Source organism: Parasteatoda tepidariorum, chromosome 7 (assembly GCF_043381705.1).
Source record: "Parasteatoda tepidariorum isolate YZ-2023 chromosome 7, CAS_Ptep_4.0, whole genome shotgun sequence".
NCBI classification, from domain to species: domain Eukaryota; kingdom Metazoa; phylum Arthropoda; class Arachnida; order Araneae; family Theridiidae; genus Parasteatoda; species Parasteatoda tepidariorum.
In genome coordinates, this window is record NC_092210.1 from 42,406,876 (window position 1) to 42,425,271 (window position 18,396).

Consider the following 18,396-nt stretch of genomic DNA (forward strand, 5'->3'; position numbering starts at 1 on the left):
TAGATTAAAAGTTTATACAAGTACTTCTGTGACATATTTAGAAAAAATGACAACATATGTGAGCTTGTCTAGAAAGCATACCAGAGTTGTTCCACGGTGGCACAGATCACAGTAATTTTATCGATGTAGGTTGTTCTTTTATTACCCACAAGAATTGCAAAACACTCCAGCACAAGGTGGGTTGACAACCTGCTGTCCGTGGGAGCTTCTGAACACAAAGAATTTTTATTCTTAAAAAATAAAAATAAAAATTGAATTGCAAGTTCGAGTCATCACTTTTTAATGCCCTCAATTTGCACAGATTCCATTGTAAGCCTATTTTGTTTCTTGATCACCTTTTCAACGGTCACTTCCAACGAAATTCTCCTTGATATTTAATATATTAGTCTGCGTGAATTTCAAATTTGATTGGTCACTTTTCACAATATATATATATATATATATATATATACATATTTGCATGCAATATTAAGAACTGTTTCCCTCAGTTGGCGAGAAAGAAAGCACTCATTAAGAAATATAAAAAAATGTAGCTTATAAACATAAAAGGAACATTTATAATTAAATATTTTTAAACAAGACAAAATAGAAATGATATAACAGAATAAAACATAAAATAATCTGTCATCCCTAAACCCAAATGCAAAAACTTACAGCTTTAGGAATTTCTTCAAATTTGAGCTTATTCAAATAGCTTGGATGAGATGAGAATTTTGTAATACCACATTGAGGCTCTATCCAACACTCGGTAATCAACTGTAATTCCCCATCAGCTTCAGTTAGTTCAGTATCATCTTCTTCTGATATACTTCATGAAGAAAAAAAAAAAGAAAATTTAATCAAACCCATTATTTCTACAGTTACATTTGTTTAATAAGATTTTGTGTTGAGTTATAAAGTGCTGTACAATCAATATGAAACGAACTAAAATCTTGCATGAAAATTTTTGGCTTTATTTCAAAAAAGTCAAACATTTTTAAAGTTTTGGAACCCAATGCAAAATTTTAAAAAAAAATGTCTAAAATCATGTGAGTTACAAAAAAAAAATTTTTTTTACTTGTTTAAAATAAATTGTTAATGAGTAGACATGGAAATAGTTTTTTTTTTTGGGGGGGGGGTCATTACCAAAAGTTTCTTTCGCGACATTTTTTAAGAAAAAAAATTTTACATAAATTTAAAAAAATTAAAAGGTGCTACAAATGATTTAAAAACATTTCAAAATAATTTATGTCAAAACAATTTGGGCAAATTCATAAATGCTTTTTTAGAATTCTTACAAGAAATGTGCAGGAATTTTTTTAAAAATTAGAATGCATTTTTAATATTTGGCGTTAATAAACTAATTGAAATATTGATGATTTTGGTAGTTATGGGGGCATTTTACCACATAAATTGAAATTTATCAATACTTGAGGAGCCCCAATGTACAAAACTTTTGTTTAAGAAAATTAAGTTTCAGGGTACATTTAAATATCAAAGAAAACTTTGCATTGCATTTATGACTAAGAACATTCTTTCTAGAATATTTTGAACCAACACAAAAAAATTTTTTTAGTCATATTTTCATGGTATGATATTGTGTCTTAAAGTATGCCATTAGTCCTACTTTCCTAAGGCTGGCTGACTGCACTTACATATCTTAAATGATTGGCTTCATATTCACAATGATCGTACACTATTTGTCGGAGGCAACTGAGATTCAGGTTGCTGCTAAAATATAAGGTAATTTTGCTGCAATTGGTTCAAGAACAACTAACTTTGGCGTCAAAATTGAGGCCATCAGTCAAGCTGCCTCAATCATTAGGCTGTTTTCCTTATAGTCACTTAGGTTATCATCAAAATGTTTGAATTCTTTTAGATAAATTATAATATTAGAAGTACGCAATTCAAATGCATCTTGACAAACTTTTAAGCAATGAGCCAATAGAATTGCAGCCACTGTGATATTTCTCATAATGAGCAAGCTGACAGGCTAACTAAAGCTGGCTGCTCCTTATCTTAGTCATGTTGTAATTACCTTAATTCTAATGTCTTTAATAATGTAAAGTGAAAGATTAAAAGTGTGATTAAAAATTATTTTGTGACTCAGGACAGAGGAAAGATCTCTGAAGCAAAGCAGCTTATTATCTTCTCTTAGGCTAAACACTGGCTATGCCTAACTCTTGAGATCACATGACTTTTTAGAGGACACCTACACCACATATGTGTCTCCTCTTCCCCAAACTAACCTAAATAATCAGAGAGGAGCTTTATGAACTTGGACTATCTTTTATCATGTTCTGCCCTTTGTGACAAACATTTTACAAAGGATAATTTATTTAACTTTACTGGGTTTTTAGAAAAAACTTAGGTTTTTAAATTTTTCAAGATGTAGAGAGAAAAATGAGTTATAGTCTATCATGGTAACTGCACAATGGCATGGTACCATTAATATAGCCATGTTTCTATGTCTTCATTCTCTTTTTATTGCCAACAACAGTTTATCATCCACATACTTTAGGCAATAATTAGGCAACAATCAGGCAATAAAGGCAATTATGTGGCCTAGTATAAAACTGCTTTTCACAATTTATTTTGCTATATCCTGCTAATGCCTTGATATCAGACTGAGTGTCCTCATCTTAACTTAGGCTTTCTTTTAAAACCCACTAATGAACATTTTGTTGAAAATATTGATAATCAACATTATAATGCTGTACATGCTTACTTTCAATAAACAATATAATTTTTAGTAACACAAATTGCAATAAAGTATAATACTGTTTAGAGTGAACAATTTACAGGTCAAATAACTTACAAATCACCTGAGGTTTCAACATTAGAAAGAAACAATATTATAATTGCAGGCAAATGAAAAATAAAGCGAAGTTTAAAACTTGCTGATGATATTTCAGAACATGCATGTTCTGAAAAACTTTTCAAACAAAACTGATGTTATAAAAACTTTTCACAAGCTAAAGTCAAAATTACTCACCTATCTTTCACTGTAGTATTCGTATGAGGGGGGAAAATTATGTATTGAATTGTGCAGCTATTTTCTTCTTTTTTAATACTAGAGTCAGCATTCAAAGAATTGTCATATGGAACCTGAAGTAGAAAAGATATATATTTCTTAAAAAAAAAGGAACAAAAACAATACTTAAAACCTAAAAGAAATTAATTTGAATTCTTTAAAAAATTTGGAGGAAAAAAACATTTTTGAGCAAACAGTATTGTTAATAATTTTTTAAAAAAAAATAAGCCAATTACATATTTTATTTCTGAATAATTTTAAACTTATTGAAAACAGTTTTGTTTGTATTTACAAATAATCCACAAATATATTTGAAATACTAATTTAGTTTTCGTTAAAATACCCAACTTACATTCAAAAATTACCTCATGAAATTATTCATAGAAAAAATTTAACTGAATTCACTATGTAATGAAAATTTATTTGAAGAGATTAATAATTAAACATGATTACTCACCATGTAGCATGATATTACATCATGACATGAAGCATCATTCTCAATAAAAAATTTCGCCAGATTTTACATTAAATTATAAAGATTGAAAAGTTTTGAGATTCAGTTAAAAAGATTCAAGAGTAATAATTAAAAGCATAAAATTTAATTGAAGAATTTAATAATTAAACATGATTTTTCACTTAAAGTTCATATGCTCGAAAAATTTTAAGGAATTGTAACATTAAAAAAAATGATTATATAAAGGGAAAGTTTAGGATACCTCAATCGGCATTTCTTGAACCATATAAATAATACCTAGCCCAGAATGAGTGAAGTGGAATCCTTCTTGGAGTCTGACACTGAAATTTATAAAAATACAATAAGTTAACAAAAAAATGAACATTAAATGACCTGCTCTTCTATAAATAAAATAATGTAATAATTTCATGAATAAATATTTAGAACGCATAAAGCTATTTCAATGCTAAATTCAAGAGTCATCATCATAAATTGCATAATATACATAAGCTGAGGCAATTTTTTAATTCTCTGCTGACACAAATGATGTATGTTTATAACTTCAAAGATAAATAATTTAAAGTTGTAGCACTAAAAAATATTTAGAAGTATTAAGACCAACATATTAAAGACCGATTACATACATACGTTTTTTGAGTAAATCTTGTAAGGAATGATAATCCCTACCCAAAGGCAGCCATACAACAAATAGTTTACACACGTTGGGCATACAAAGAAAGTTGAGTGCTTTTTGACAAAAAATATCATTTGAGCACTAAAAATATACACTGAATATTCAAATTCAAAAGGTATTTTAACTAAATGAATAGCCAAAGAAGCATAGATTTTTTTATTTAAGCATTTATAGTATTTACTGAAAATAATTTATATGAAGAGAAGAAATATGTTTTATACACTATTGATCGATTACATACAAAACTGTATTGTGAATAAATGTATGAGTTTGCATTGTATTCAATTTGTTCAATTATTCTTTTGAAAACTGAGCACATAAATCACACAAAAAAGTAACATTTTAGCAACTATCTTCATTGATTATTAAAATATATATAAAAAGAATAACATTAATAATATTATTAAAATTTTTAAATAGTTAGAGTTTATATTAATTTTCAGTATTTAAAATTTATTAAACCAATTTTTTTCTTTACTTTAAGAACATAAAAATATTTTAAACCCCATAACAGCCTATTTCATAGCATCAGAAGTGTCTATCTTATTAACAATATTGAAAAATGCCTTTATTTCAGATATTATGTAAGGCTAAATAAGATAAATTCTTTAAAATAATAAAACAAGATTATTTTGTCAATTTTAATAACCACAGTATAATATTTAGTTTAAAACTAACTACTAATATAATAATATTTATTTAAATTTTGGGCATCAGTAACTATGTAAAAATGAAAAAAAAGATACTTTTGTAAAAATTAATCATAAAAAATTTACAAAATCTTTCATATTTCAAGTTCAAAATAAACCATTGATAAATAAACAATGGATATATGAACTGTGAACCATTTTCATGCACTCTAATATTTAATATACCATTTTATCAAAATTTAAGTTTATTTTAATAAATATATATATTTTTATTTTTATTTTGCAAGAGCATGATTATTTTGGCATCAGACTTTTTATATATTAATTTAAATTATTTATATATATTGGTGAACAAAATTCCTTAATTATAGCTTATTAAAACATTGAGACATTACCTTTGCTACTATGCAAGATATCTGTCGAAACTAAGGAAATGCCATTATAACTGAAGGGAATAGATTTGACATTAAAATTACTTATAATTTAATTTATTAATGATCAATTTCATAAATTCTCAACATTAAAAGTGTGTATTTACTTTTAATTGTAAAACTATAAAAATATGAACTAAGCAAAAAAAGTTAAAATATTATTTGATTACCTCGTTAGAGCATACAAAATTTTTGAGGCAGAATTCAAATCTAATGAAGCATTCATCTCATATTGTAAAGTCCAAACCCATCTTTGATGCAACAAATACTTGCTTAGAGTTATTAAAGCATCTGTATATATGCATGAATCTATTTGCTTTTGATTATATGAAACTCCTTTAGTGAAATTCAAGCTTTCAGAAACAGATATCAGAAAATTGGAGGGTAATTTTTCATACCTAGAAAATAATTAAAAACTTATTAGAATAAATAAAGTTATGTGACAAAGAGATGAAAAAAATTTTTTAAAAAAATTTAAAAAAATAATAAATAAATAAATAAAGCAAGAGACATGATAATTACATTAACTACAGTAATAAAAAAACTAAAGAAGCTAGTTTAGATTACAGTGGCGCACATTGTTTTTTGAAATATCCTACTGTTATAAAACATCCATTCTTTTAGAACACATTTAACAATACCTATAAATTAAAATTGAGGCTACAACCTGCACTTGAACCACCAATAGGGTTTAATCCTTCAAGTTGATTTATAACACAATCACAATCATCAAGAAGAAAACTACTGACAAAAGCAACAGAAGTATACATTTTGAAAATCGTGCACAAATTCAACTTTAAAAAAACTCGGTGATCCAATGTCACAATAAGGAAACAATTTTTATTTAAAAATGTTGCTGCATAATTATTTGTATATTTTTCAAAAGCTATAAAAATCAAAAATTGATTATCTTAATAATTATTGTAGACTAATTAATTACATTTATTGGTATTAGCAACATAGTTAAATTTGCTAACCATGATTCATCAACAATAGGGATAAATGAAACATTTCTACATAGGTGATTATGTATTTTTTCACATATATTTTAAATGCATTTTCTTTTAATCGTTTTGTCTCATAAATGTAAATGTAATGATTGCTTACTTACAATAATTGCTTATGTAACGTAATAACTAAATATGTAGAAACGCTCTATAACTATTTAAAAGAAAAAATTTGTTGATTTATCTTTTATGTGACAATCAAAAAGCTTGCATTGGTAGCTGACAATGCATAAATTCTACTTACTTCATCATAAAAAATCATTATAATATTTACACATTTAACTGAGCTATAATACCTAAAGACATATATTTTAATATGGTATTTTACCAGCAAAAAAAAGTCTCCCTTTATAACTCAATGAAAAAAAATGCTCATATGTAAAACGCTTGGTCGGTTAATTAAAACTTACTACCAATAAAAACACTTTATTGTTAACTAGTATGTTAACACAAATAAAAACTATATAGTATTTTTTTTCCACATCGATCAATGAAACGACTTAAGTCATATAAAAATTAAAGAAAATATAATATATTATTGGAAAAACAACAACAAAATACCTAATTAATATTTTTTCAACAGGTTTCTTCAAAAACAAACAACAGGGCAACTCGGAGGAACTAGAATTTGAACCTTTCAAAAACTGAGGAGAATAATCTTTAGTGGATGTTCTTTTGCTCAACTTCAAATTCATTATTTTTTCTCGCAGCTTATTAACAATCTGTAAACCAATAAACAAAATATCAAATATGACTTTCAATGAAATATCAACATCAAATATGAAAATAAAATAAATGATATTAAAATACAACAATAAAAATAGACATTATTGTCTAAAATAAAGTATAAGGCTATCTTAGATCTTTCTAAAACATTTCATTGGGTTTCATCTTGCTAATTTAAATGTCTGGACTTAACCTTTTTCATTGAATTTGACTGTACTTTAAGTAACAACCTTTCTTAAATGTTATTACTTGTAATTGCGATGAATTTCTCATTACTGTTTATCGGAAACTGCAGTTTCAATTCTTCCTCACAACCTTTCATTCTAACCCCTTATCAAACGATAGCTCCCTAACACACTTGTTTACAGTCTTCTAAAATTTGTTCTAATTAAGTCCTAAATCCCACAAACTCTTTATTCTGAGCTTTAATTTAATTATTGAATTTTACAATCTAAAAATCTGCTAAAAAATGTATCAGCTTTCAGAAATTTTTAATCAAAGTACAAACATGTCTCACAAATACCAAATTCAAAAATAATTCTAAATCTTAAATATAAAATTGGTTAGCACAGAAGACTTCAAAGTACTATAATACTAAATTCCTAAAGAAATATTATAGTTCTCTATAATGAATACTACTGTCAAGTGTTAGTAATTAATTTTAATTGAACAGAAATTATAACACTTTAATTTTAGCATAAAATTGGATTCTGAAGTTAACGTTATTAATCAAATGCATTATTATATTGTGTCTATAAAATTGTGCTAGTTATCATGCAGGTTAAATTCCGAAACAATGCATAGAAAAATACCAATGTAAATGATTATTGTAGTTAAAATAGAAATTTACAGATAGGAATCATAGGAATTCATGTCAAAACAATTATGTTGAATTTATTTGGAAATGTACAAATCATACATATAAAAGGGACATAATTATAAAAAAGTTATAAAATTTGCCTCTATTTGCAGTAAATGAATATAGAAGTAAGTGAAATATAACAAGCATGAATCACATATCACTTAAAACTGAAATTATTATGACTGATTATTGATGAATAGAAAAAAGAACAATATAACTAGAGCATTTTAGATCTACAACAAAAACGTCATTTTTTAAAATTAATTTTTTTTCCCTAACATTTACATACTGGTAGTAATAATGCTAAGTAATATCAAAATGAAATGAATCGATAGAAAACATTTACATAAATATAATAAATTACTTACCTCAAACCTTTGGTTCCCAGGTAAACCTCCCAAAAATGCAAGCCTTATAACAACACAAGGTGGCTTGCTTGTAACTCTAATGACATAAAAAGATGTTGGTGGCTTATCTGGATCACTAAAAACCAAAAAAAAAAGAGGGAAAATATGAAATTTAAAAATTGAAATTAAATTTGGTTGATATTTAATTATTTAAGAAATTACTATAGAACAAGAAGATAATTTTTTGCAATAACAACAAAAAGTTTAAATATTTTGTAACTTATTGAAGAACTGACACTCATCTCTAAAGAAAAATCATGCAAGAATAGAAGCAATAAAAATTTTCTATTTCATTCAGCACTAAAATTTTACTTATTTCATCTTAAATAAAGTTTTTTAAATTGGCTACTGGTTTAGTTGACAATTATTCAATTACATGAATGATGTATAGATACAATTGACTATAATTTTCTTTCAATTGATTAGTAGAAAACATTTAATTTTCTTGTTTTATATTATTATATTAATATCTATATTTTATAATGAAATTTATAACCTAAATATTACACAAAACTACTAATATATGCAATTAGGAATGGCACATTGCTTAATGTACTGACCTACCTTAATGAAAGCAAAAGTTCAATCCCTGGTTGATAGAACCTGTCCTAACTTCTGATCTAAGGATAACAACTTGTTTGTTAAATACAGGACGGTGGCAATATGGTTAGTTTTGCGCACTGAATTCCGACCATATAGCTGAATGTTGACCATGAAATTGTAAAACCTTAACTTGCATGGCCCTTAGGCCAACAACTAGCAGTTGTAGGAGTACTTACTTAAACAAATACTTACGGCAATATTTGATTAGATAAAAGAGAATGTGTAGCTTTCACACATTATCCATTTGAATTTGAAATCATTTCAATGTTTTGCTCAATTTTGTTTTGAGTTTTTTACTGAATCTAGACTTATCACTGAAGCATTATGTCTCTCTTTCCCCTTTATCGAGTTTAATAATGAAAGTGAGTTAAATGTATAGCAAAGATATTTTATTTTTACAACAATGGAAACAAAAAGATTCAACAAATTTATTAATCTTGGCATAACTTTTTCAATAAAACATTAATTAAAACTGAGAGTACAAGTTTAAATTATATCTAATGAATCAGACAGAAAAAAATTATTTTAATTAAATAAGTACTTCAAATACATATTTTTTACATAGAAATTACACGCAATAATTATAGAGGTTTCTACTTATTTATGAATAGAACAGATTTCTTTTTGGCATATAAACCAAAAATTAAAATTCAATTTTAAAAAAAAAATTTACTTCACAATTTAATAAACTACAAAATGTTTCTACAGAGCTTACACAAATGATCAACCTGTCTGTATGTGTTTGCCAAAAAAAATAACATTTTAACTATGAAACAATTTAAATATATCAGCATTTAAAACCAAATCTAAAACCAGTAAACAATTTTTTTCATATTCTTCAGCATTATATAGCAACACTACAGTGTGATAATAAAAAACTACTTTAATTAATTTGCAAGACATTTTGGAAGTTTTTTTTTTTTTACCTAAAATGTTTGTAATCAAGCTCAATATATCATTTATAATTTTAGAATGAATGTAAGAAAACAAATATAAAACAAGTTTTCTGAAATAAAGTAAAATGCTGAGGAAATATTATAAAATAAAGATCAAATTATAATTGGAATGGAATAGAAATATATGTAACATACTCAAACAAGAGTTTAATGTAGGAATGATTTTCAACAAGCACAAATGAGCTATCCTCACTGAGTAGTGAATTTAAAGCAGTATTTGCCTGTCGACATTGAATGTGTGTATACCGTCCGCTGGCATTAGGAAGGTGGAGATTTTTGGGTAGAGGGTCATGTTGCAGAATAATACCAATTCTATGGGCATGCATCCATTTTTGCCTGTAAAATAACATAAATAAAATGAAGTATTAGGATCCACGCCAATATGGTGACAACTGTGGCCAAATGCTCTACGAATGTTGCTAAATCATACACATGGACGATAAATTATAATTCGATTCAAATAGAATAACTGAAATTGACTGGTATAAAAGCTTGTAAATTTAAAAGTTGAAATTTTAAATCTACATGTGTTGTGTTTTGCATTCACATACTGACAGTATAATTGTTCATAAATGAAATAATATTTTTTGCTCATTTAGAACTGACTTTATTTAAAATTTTATACATTTTGATAATTATTTTCTAATGTAATATTTCGTTAGTTCTTACTTCTCTGTTTCTTCATTTATTGATTTATTTGGTTTCAGCATTTCAATCTCTATGTTAAACCCATTTACTAATATTATTTTGACTTTTTTTTCATTTAATCTTAATAAATACTGATCTTCAATCATTATGAGCTAATAAACCTAATTAGTTTTAGGGAGATATAAATATCAATTAATAATTTTTAATGCACATGAATTATATAATTGTTAAATGTGATTTTTTTCTTCTGAAATTAGCCTACCATATTAAGTTTTTGGACCACTAAATGAATACCCAGGTGGTCCTATTGAGTCACTAAATTTTTATTGCTGGTGTGAACCTTATAAATTACAATTGAAAAATATTAACATGATTCATTTTAATATTAAAATGTGAAAAAAATGATAAATATTTTAGTCTAATTAAAGCTTTAAAAAATGTATGCAAAACTAGAGCAAAATGTTAAATAATAAAATGTATACAGTATGATTACGTATCCCATATGATATTTTTGCATTAATTACCTTATTTTTTTTTATCAAGTATAGAAATATAGTAGTTGAAAAAAATAGTACAATTTACAAATATGTCTTAAATTCTGCAAATTAATAGTATTTATCAATTATATCATGTTTTTTTTTTTTATTTAAGGTTATACTGGTGAAGAAATGAATAACAGAATCACAAAGGATAAGAAAATACTTAGTGACATAAGGAAATATATGCTGCTAGAAAGGTCTATGCACATTAAAAGATTTAAATATAAATACAGAGATCTTACCAAATGTTTATATCCAGCATGCATAAAGTTTTCCAATATTGTGTAAACTGCATAAATTCCTTTGCTAAATTTCTAAAATAAACAAGTTCAGAGTCTAGATTAAAACTTTGAAAGTTTACATATATTCTTACTTAAAGTACAAAAAATAATATGTAACAATAATAGAATAAAGTAATAGAAAAAACAAATCTTCATGATACAAGTACATTTTTCTTGAATCACAAATAATATACTGCTTTACAACCATATTTTTTAATAACTGAAGAAATCCATGGATTTTATAACAATCTAGTTTCGTACATGAATTATACAGTGGAAAGGCTGAATATAGAATGACTCTGTATCCAAAATCAATGGGATTTCAGCAAGCCCAGAAAATAGATTTTTCCAGGTCTTCAAAATAAACAGAGATCTAAACACAAGTTATCCACTAAAAAAATTATAACTAAATAACAATCAACATCAGTTTTTATACAATAACATTATGTTATTAAATAAATGACCTTTGATTACCTAAAAATGTTTCATTCTATAAAATAAATGTCATTAATAAGACATTTTTAAAAAAATGAAAAAGTAAAAAGGGGATAAGCTAAACTTCCTGTGCAAATGAAAGCAGGTTCACTTTTTTATTATAATTATTTGATGTAAAGAATAAACAACACAGATATTCAGATAAATATAACATTATAAATAAGCTACATATTGAAAAAGAAAATCAATCCTATTTAATAATAAAAAAATGCTAGATAAGGAACAAAATTGAGTAGATTTTTTAATGAAAACATTTATAATTTAAACCAGCACAAAATCTGTCTGCTGGTGTATCTTTTAAGATATTATGTTATTTTTTAAATGTTAGTTATCCTAAATACAACAAGAGTAAATGAAAAAAAAAATTCCTCCTTATACTTATGATTTTAAAACAGATCATGAACATAATTTTTTTTGGGAGAAAGTTAAAATCTGGATTATAGATATTTTCGGATTTCTGGATAAGAGACTTTGTACTGCAGTTCATATATGTTATGAGCTGTTTATTTGGGATTGAATAAGATTTTTAGCATGCCACTCTACTCAACTTTTGGGAAACTGTTTTTTTCTCCAGCTTTTAATAACTTTTTATGATTATAAGCTGGAATCAAAATTTAACCAAAGAAATACTTCAAAATTTATCAATTTATTTGGCTAAAGAATATTTTAAAAGTTATAAATACAGTAGTTGACACTCAATATGATAAACCCTGTAGTCAAAATGAAAATGAACCTTATAACATAAGTTTAATATATTGTGACTAAGCAAAATTTCAGCAAAAATTTACTCTAAACTCATAATGCTGTCAAATATTATGATAAAAACTTTATTCTTCTATCCATTTCTTACAAAATTTTTAATTCCCTTCATAGAAGTATGGCTTTATGCTAGCTCTGAACAGCCATTTTCATTATTAACATACATCAAGAGAACTGCAAAGTCTAAGCAAAAATAAAATCAAAAAAATTGTGAATAACATGTGTTTCAACTCCAAAATAAGTCACCTATTACAACACTTCACTTTAAGAGTGATTTTTCAAACAAGAAAATTATAACTGATGAATTTATAGAACCGCTCGTAAAAATATTTATATAGGTAATAAATACATACAAACTCCAATTTTTACACCAGGATGCAGTATACACTTTAGACCTCAATAATGAAAAGTAATTGATATTTCACCACCTTCTTGACTATAGATTAGGCCTAGGACCATCTATGAAAAAAATAGATGGTCCTGTCACTCTTTTTCTCCATACATGTTTCACGTTTACTGTGCGGCAACATTAAAAAAAAAGCAATTTCGATCATTTCCTCGAAACTTCTTGTTATCCACTGATCTATTGTCAATGGAAATATGTTCGCTTCAAAAACGCAAATACGTTTAGTTTACACACTTGTTTTAGAGTGAATTTCTTAGAATAAAAAAAATTAACTAAATTTCAGTCGCAATATTGGAATGAACGATTTAGTTTGAAAGCTCTAATGGGTGTTAAAATGACATCGCCTCTATGGGATAAAAAACGAGACTTCGTGCATCCGTTGTTATAATGAATAGGTCGCAGCAATGGAGGTGGGGGCTACTAAAGAACATAGACTGTATAACAAACCAAGTATACACTTTACAATTAAACTATTTTGAAAACTAAATCTAACACTTACTTTGAAGAAAGAGCTGGCAAAGAAGAATTTGTTGGGAAATAAAATAAAGGCACTCCATTTTTAATACTTTCAGGAATGGTGTAATAGACAGGATTATGAGCAAAGGAATGCAGCTGGGTTAAGATGTGGTCAGTATTTGATAGGCTATAAAAAATATAAATTAAACACAAATTAAGAGAAATTAAAATAATAAAGAACTAGAATGTAACTAATATTCTTACTTTTTTATGTAATTCCAAAACTGAGCGATGACAGTTTTCCTATAAATACTTTTAATAGGCTGTTTATCAGAACAAGTTACATCATGTAGAAATTCATAGCATCCATCAACAATTACTTCGAAATGACAATTCAGCATATCAGAACTGTTTTTCCTAAAGGAATGAAACAATCATAATAAAAATAAGTTACTTCTTAAATTTAAAAATTTTTAAACTCTAGTATAAATAGAAGTCAATCACTTCACTTAAAAGCAGAATATTAAAAAAAAAAAAAAAAACGTAAAATAGCAAAAACAATTCAGTTTGAATACCTGCCAGGACTGCAAGTGATTATATATTCAATGCTGGTGCTTAACATCCAAGGAAGAGTCAATTTTACTTCAGCTGTGTTCTTACCTAAGAAAAAAAATTAACAATTTTATTTTTTCCGGTGTGATTATACATCAAAGAAAATAAATTAAATTTAAGTTTTTGTAATTTGAAAAACGTTACACTCAACTTATTAAACATATGAGGTGGGCCAATGATTTGAAAAATTCAATAAAGAAAACGGGAAGGAGATATGAAATGTACAGCTGCATTCTGCTTAAGAAAACAATTTTATTGTGATTAAATTTCAAAATTAGTTAATAGACAGCAATGTTGATAGGAAAAAGTAGAAAACAATGTATTCCACACTATTCCAACTATGATGTTTGCACAGAGGTTTGTTAATTTTTTTCTCAAATTGCATCACGTTGTTGCATTGGTTATTTTAAAAACACTGTTTTTATAATATTTCTCAGTTGGCTATCCCATTTATTGATGAAATTCGTAACTAATTATGAAAGTTCTTTGAGGTAAATTTTTTTTTTTTTGCTTCCAACTGAAAATGCTGCATTCTGTACTTTCCTTTCACCAGCCTGTTTCCTTATTCTTCAAATTGTCGGTCATTTTTGAATATACAAATACACAATAATTAAGAAAGATAATTGATCCCTCATATTAATTCTTTTTTTTCATATACATACACTATTTCTTAGCATCATATTGGAAAATTCTTTTTATCTATTGCTTTATTCTGTCAAAAATAAATGCTTCTAAGTATCAATTTTTTGTTTAAAATATTGACAATTTGTTAAAATTCAGTTTTACAAAATTTCTATTTAATGCAAATTATAAAAAAGCTGTAAAAAAATTAGATTAAAATGTTTTTTTAGTATAATAAGCAAGAAAAAGCATTTAATTTCTGTTTTCAATTCCATACACTTAATGAAGACCTTTGAAGTTGATAGGCTTAATTTATTAATGTTATAATGAAAAAAAATTAAAAATAGCACTGTAGAATTAATATTTCATATAAAAAAACAATTTGTACTGGTTAATAAGCTTTTTGAAAGATTGAAAAAAATTGTTTTACAGTTTCCAAAAAATACTTAAAACACTCATTGCAAGTATATTTAATGAAAGAATTAATTACATCACAGTTCTCTATTCAATGCCTAGCAAAAACAAATAAAAAAATATAAGAGTTGTTAAAAGTGTTATATCATATCTACAAAATCCTTACCAACTAACTTATCTATAACACACACATATTTTGAAAAATTTTCATTTAGATAAGTTACGAAAATATATTATATATATTAATAAAACTAATTGATTTGCTAAATGCACCTAAAATTAAGATAAATAATATAAGATTCTGGGAAAAAGTAAGAATTAAAAGTAAAGATTTTAATGAAATAATTTTTTTAAATTATATTATTTCACAAAAACATAGCTAAATCACCTGTAAAGTAGGTATTAAATGTTTTTTTACATCATACCTTCATCAATAGAAACACTTTTTACACTGTAACCTTCTCTCAGACGACAGGATAACAGATTTTCTAAGCTAACTTTTAATGTTCCTTCAGTGTGTTTTTTTCTTACTCTTGATTGGTGATGAACTGTGTAAAAATGTGGGTTTCTGAAACAGAAAAATGTAAATGAAATTTATGAAAAAAATTTTATAAGTTTGCTACGCTTATACCTGAATTTTAACAACTGCAGATTTTCAATTAACAGCAATGTAACTAAATTCTTACTTGAAAATAATTTATGCCAGAAAATTATATTCATTCAAAAAACAATTTATTCATAAATTAGTACAAGGCAATAATTTGAAATAAATAGCGTAACAAGGCATAGTACAAGAATAGTGTTCTTGCGAAAGATTTGAGAGGTATTGTAAATAAACAAATGCTGAAAATACAGCCACATCAATAAGCTAATGTTAAACATACAGTCGCATCAATAAGCTAATGTTAAAAATAAAATTATAATGTATAATTCCAACTATAATATCACAATAATCCCCAATATAATATGTCATTATAAATTTTTCACAATGAATTAGAAATATTGAAAAATTAACTAATTCACTGACCAATTTGCTTCAAATGTCACTAACTATTTGAAGCAAACTACATATTATGAGCTCTTTAACATGGCACCAAATTTTTGCAAAGCCTGAAAAGTGGAGAATTTACAAGCAGTTCAAGTATCAGAGAGTTGAAATACCCACCTTTCTCTCTTATTATGCAAATAAACAATTTAGTGTTCAATGAAATTATTGATACTGAAAAACACCAACCTGTATTTTGAAATAAATATAATTACAAAATTAAGGATATGATTATTTGCAATTTAGCAGACAAATCAAGCCATATTTGGCATGAATGCTCTTATATCTAAATTTCTAAAAGTGATAAATCAAATTTTCCCTCACAGAATATTTAAATATTGAAAAAAGAATTATGACTAAAAAATATGTCATGTGGATGCTTTAACCTGCATTGGTTGAAAAGGGACAGTCAGCAATAGTTGAAGTTATTTATAGTGTGCTTCAATGACTTTGTCACAAAGCTCATACAATTCTTTTTTTTTCCTTCTTTTTTGAAGCAAATTCCATGTTATAGATTCTTTAACATTATTAAAAAAAAGAATTATTACCAAATATTACAAGAAAATATGTCATGTGGATGCTTTAACCTGGATTGGGTGACAAGTGATAGTCAGCAAAAGTTGAAGCTATTTATAGTGTGCTTCACTGACTTTGTCACAAAGCTCACACAATTTTTTTTCTTTTTCAAGCAAATTCCATGTTATAGATTCTTTATCATTATTTAAAAAAAGAATTATTACCAAATATTACAAAAAAATATGTCATGTGGATGCTTTAACCTGGATTGGGTGAAAAGTGAGAGTCAGCAAAAGTTGAAGCTATTTATAGTGTGCTTCACTGACTTCATGTCACAAAGCTCACACGTGATTATTTTTTTAACAAAGTAATTATGTAGGAAAGATCGAAATGGACATTTTTTCTCACATTCTTAATTTTTAAAGAATTCTACTTTTGCGTTGTCCACTTCCAATGAGTTGTGGAAGTTGACTAGAATTTAGTCTCATGAAAAATAGATAGCTTTAGCAGTTCAAAGGTTAATGCAAGTTTTGTTTAAATCAATGGAAAAGTGAAGTGGAAGTGTTTTCACATTTCATTTTTTTGTTTGATTTAATGAAGTGGAGTGGTAGAGATAATTTTACTTATTTAGGAAAAGACAATGAAAATTGAAGCAAAAAAAAAAAGGAATTGGGGGAAAGTTAATAGACACCTTATTTGGCATTTTGTAGAGAGAAAAAAATGAATAAAATAGCTAACTTATTTAAAGAGGTTTCTGTCATGGTGAATCAAAGAATCATGAAAGTTTGGAATTCTCTTTAAATGAAATATTATCATATTTTGCACACTTTAATTTCCCTCACCTATGAAAAGTGATTTCTTTCTCTAAGGAATAAAAACAACCGAGAATAAACGTCGTGGAATAAAAACACCCCTTCAATAATTAATTTAAAAAATTTCTCTCTAAGTGTTAAATACAGGTCGACAATTTTAAGGTTTCTCAAGCTTTCCTGTATTCCTTCTATTAAATTGCTCTATTTCATAAAATAGAGATATATATTATGTAACTAACCATTTTATTTAGATATGTATTTTAATAAAAACATATCAATTTAAAAAAGGAATTATGATACATTCCATTTTATTTATTAACACTTTGCAGGACTAAGACTTGTATTCATTTATTACAAGAAGTTTGTTATAGCTACTATATTCTCTGCTATAATGAAACCACTTTATTATAGAATTTTAATGATGCATTTTAACATTCTCAAGCAGTAATGGATATTGAAGAATGGATTGAAAAAACTGAGTTAAATATTTATAAAATTAGACCAATTAAACCGTGAGTTTTACAAATATTGAACAAATTGCTTTACCTAAATGAGCACTAATACTCATTATCTTCAATAGCTTTCTGCAGAATGATGGATGGTAAAAAGATATAAAAAAAACTATAAGAAAATCTTACTCCACATGCCAAAACTTCTTATTAACTTTAGATGGCACAAAAGCTTCAACAAATGATGATGTTGTAGTTTTTTGAAAACTCCAGAAAAGTAAAGCCCTTTGATACGAGTTCATCTCTGACGAATCAGTAAGTTTTACTTCCTATAACAAAATAAACATAAGTATATATTATGAAGTCTCTTAAATTGATTGAATATAATTTATTAAATGAAAGGAAAAAAAATTAAACATATATCAAAGATTACAGCAAACCTTATTAATAGATATAATTTCTTCTTTCCCTATTTCCTGTGACATTTTCAGGCTGGAGTGCAAAGTGCCAAAAAGAATTTAAAGAATCTAGTTCTTATGC

At 26.3% G+C, this 18,396-nt stretch overlaps 1 protein-coding gene across 1 annotated transcript in view; it reads right to left on the reverse strand.

The window, feature by feature from the left end:
• Positions 1-18,396, reverse strand: part of LOC107454702 (KICSTOR complex protein SZT2) — a 123,002-nt gene that overhangs the window by 84,130 nt on the left and 20,476 nt on the right. Inside the window, exons 9-21 of the mRNA XM_043041432.2 lie at positions 18,046-18,185; positions 15,460-15,602; positions 13,963-14,047; positions 13,652-13,804; positions 13,431-13,574; positions 11,233-11,304; positions 9,939-10,139; positions 8,206-8,320; positions 6,811-6,971; positions 5,413-5,640; positions 3,730-3,808; positions 2,975-3,087; positions 655-808 (exon numbers count right to left, since the gene is read on the reverse strand). Of these exons, the coding sequence (XP_042897366.1) occupies positions 655-808; positions 2,975-3,087; positions 3,730-3,808; positions 5,413-5,640; positions 6,811-6,971; positions 8,206-8,320; positions 9,939-10,139; positions 11,233-11,304; positions 13,431-13,574; positions 13,652-13,804; positions 13,963-14,047; positions 15,460-15,602; positions 18,046-18,185 (1,788 nt within the window). The remainder of the gene's footprint in view (positions 1-654; positions 809-2,974; positions 3,088-3,729; positions 3,809-5,412; positions 5,641-6,810; positions 6,972-8,205; positions 8,321-9,938; positions 10,140-11,232; positions 11,305-13,430; positions 13,575-13,651; positions 13,805-13,962; positions 14,048-15,459; positions 15,603-18,045; positions 18,186-18,396) is intronic.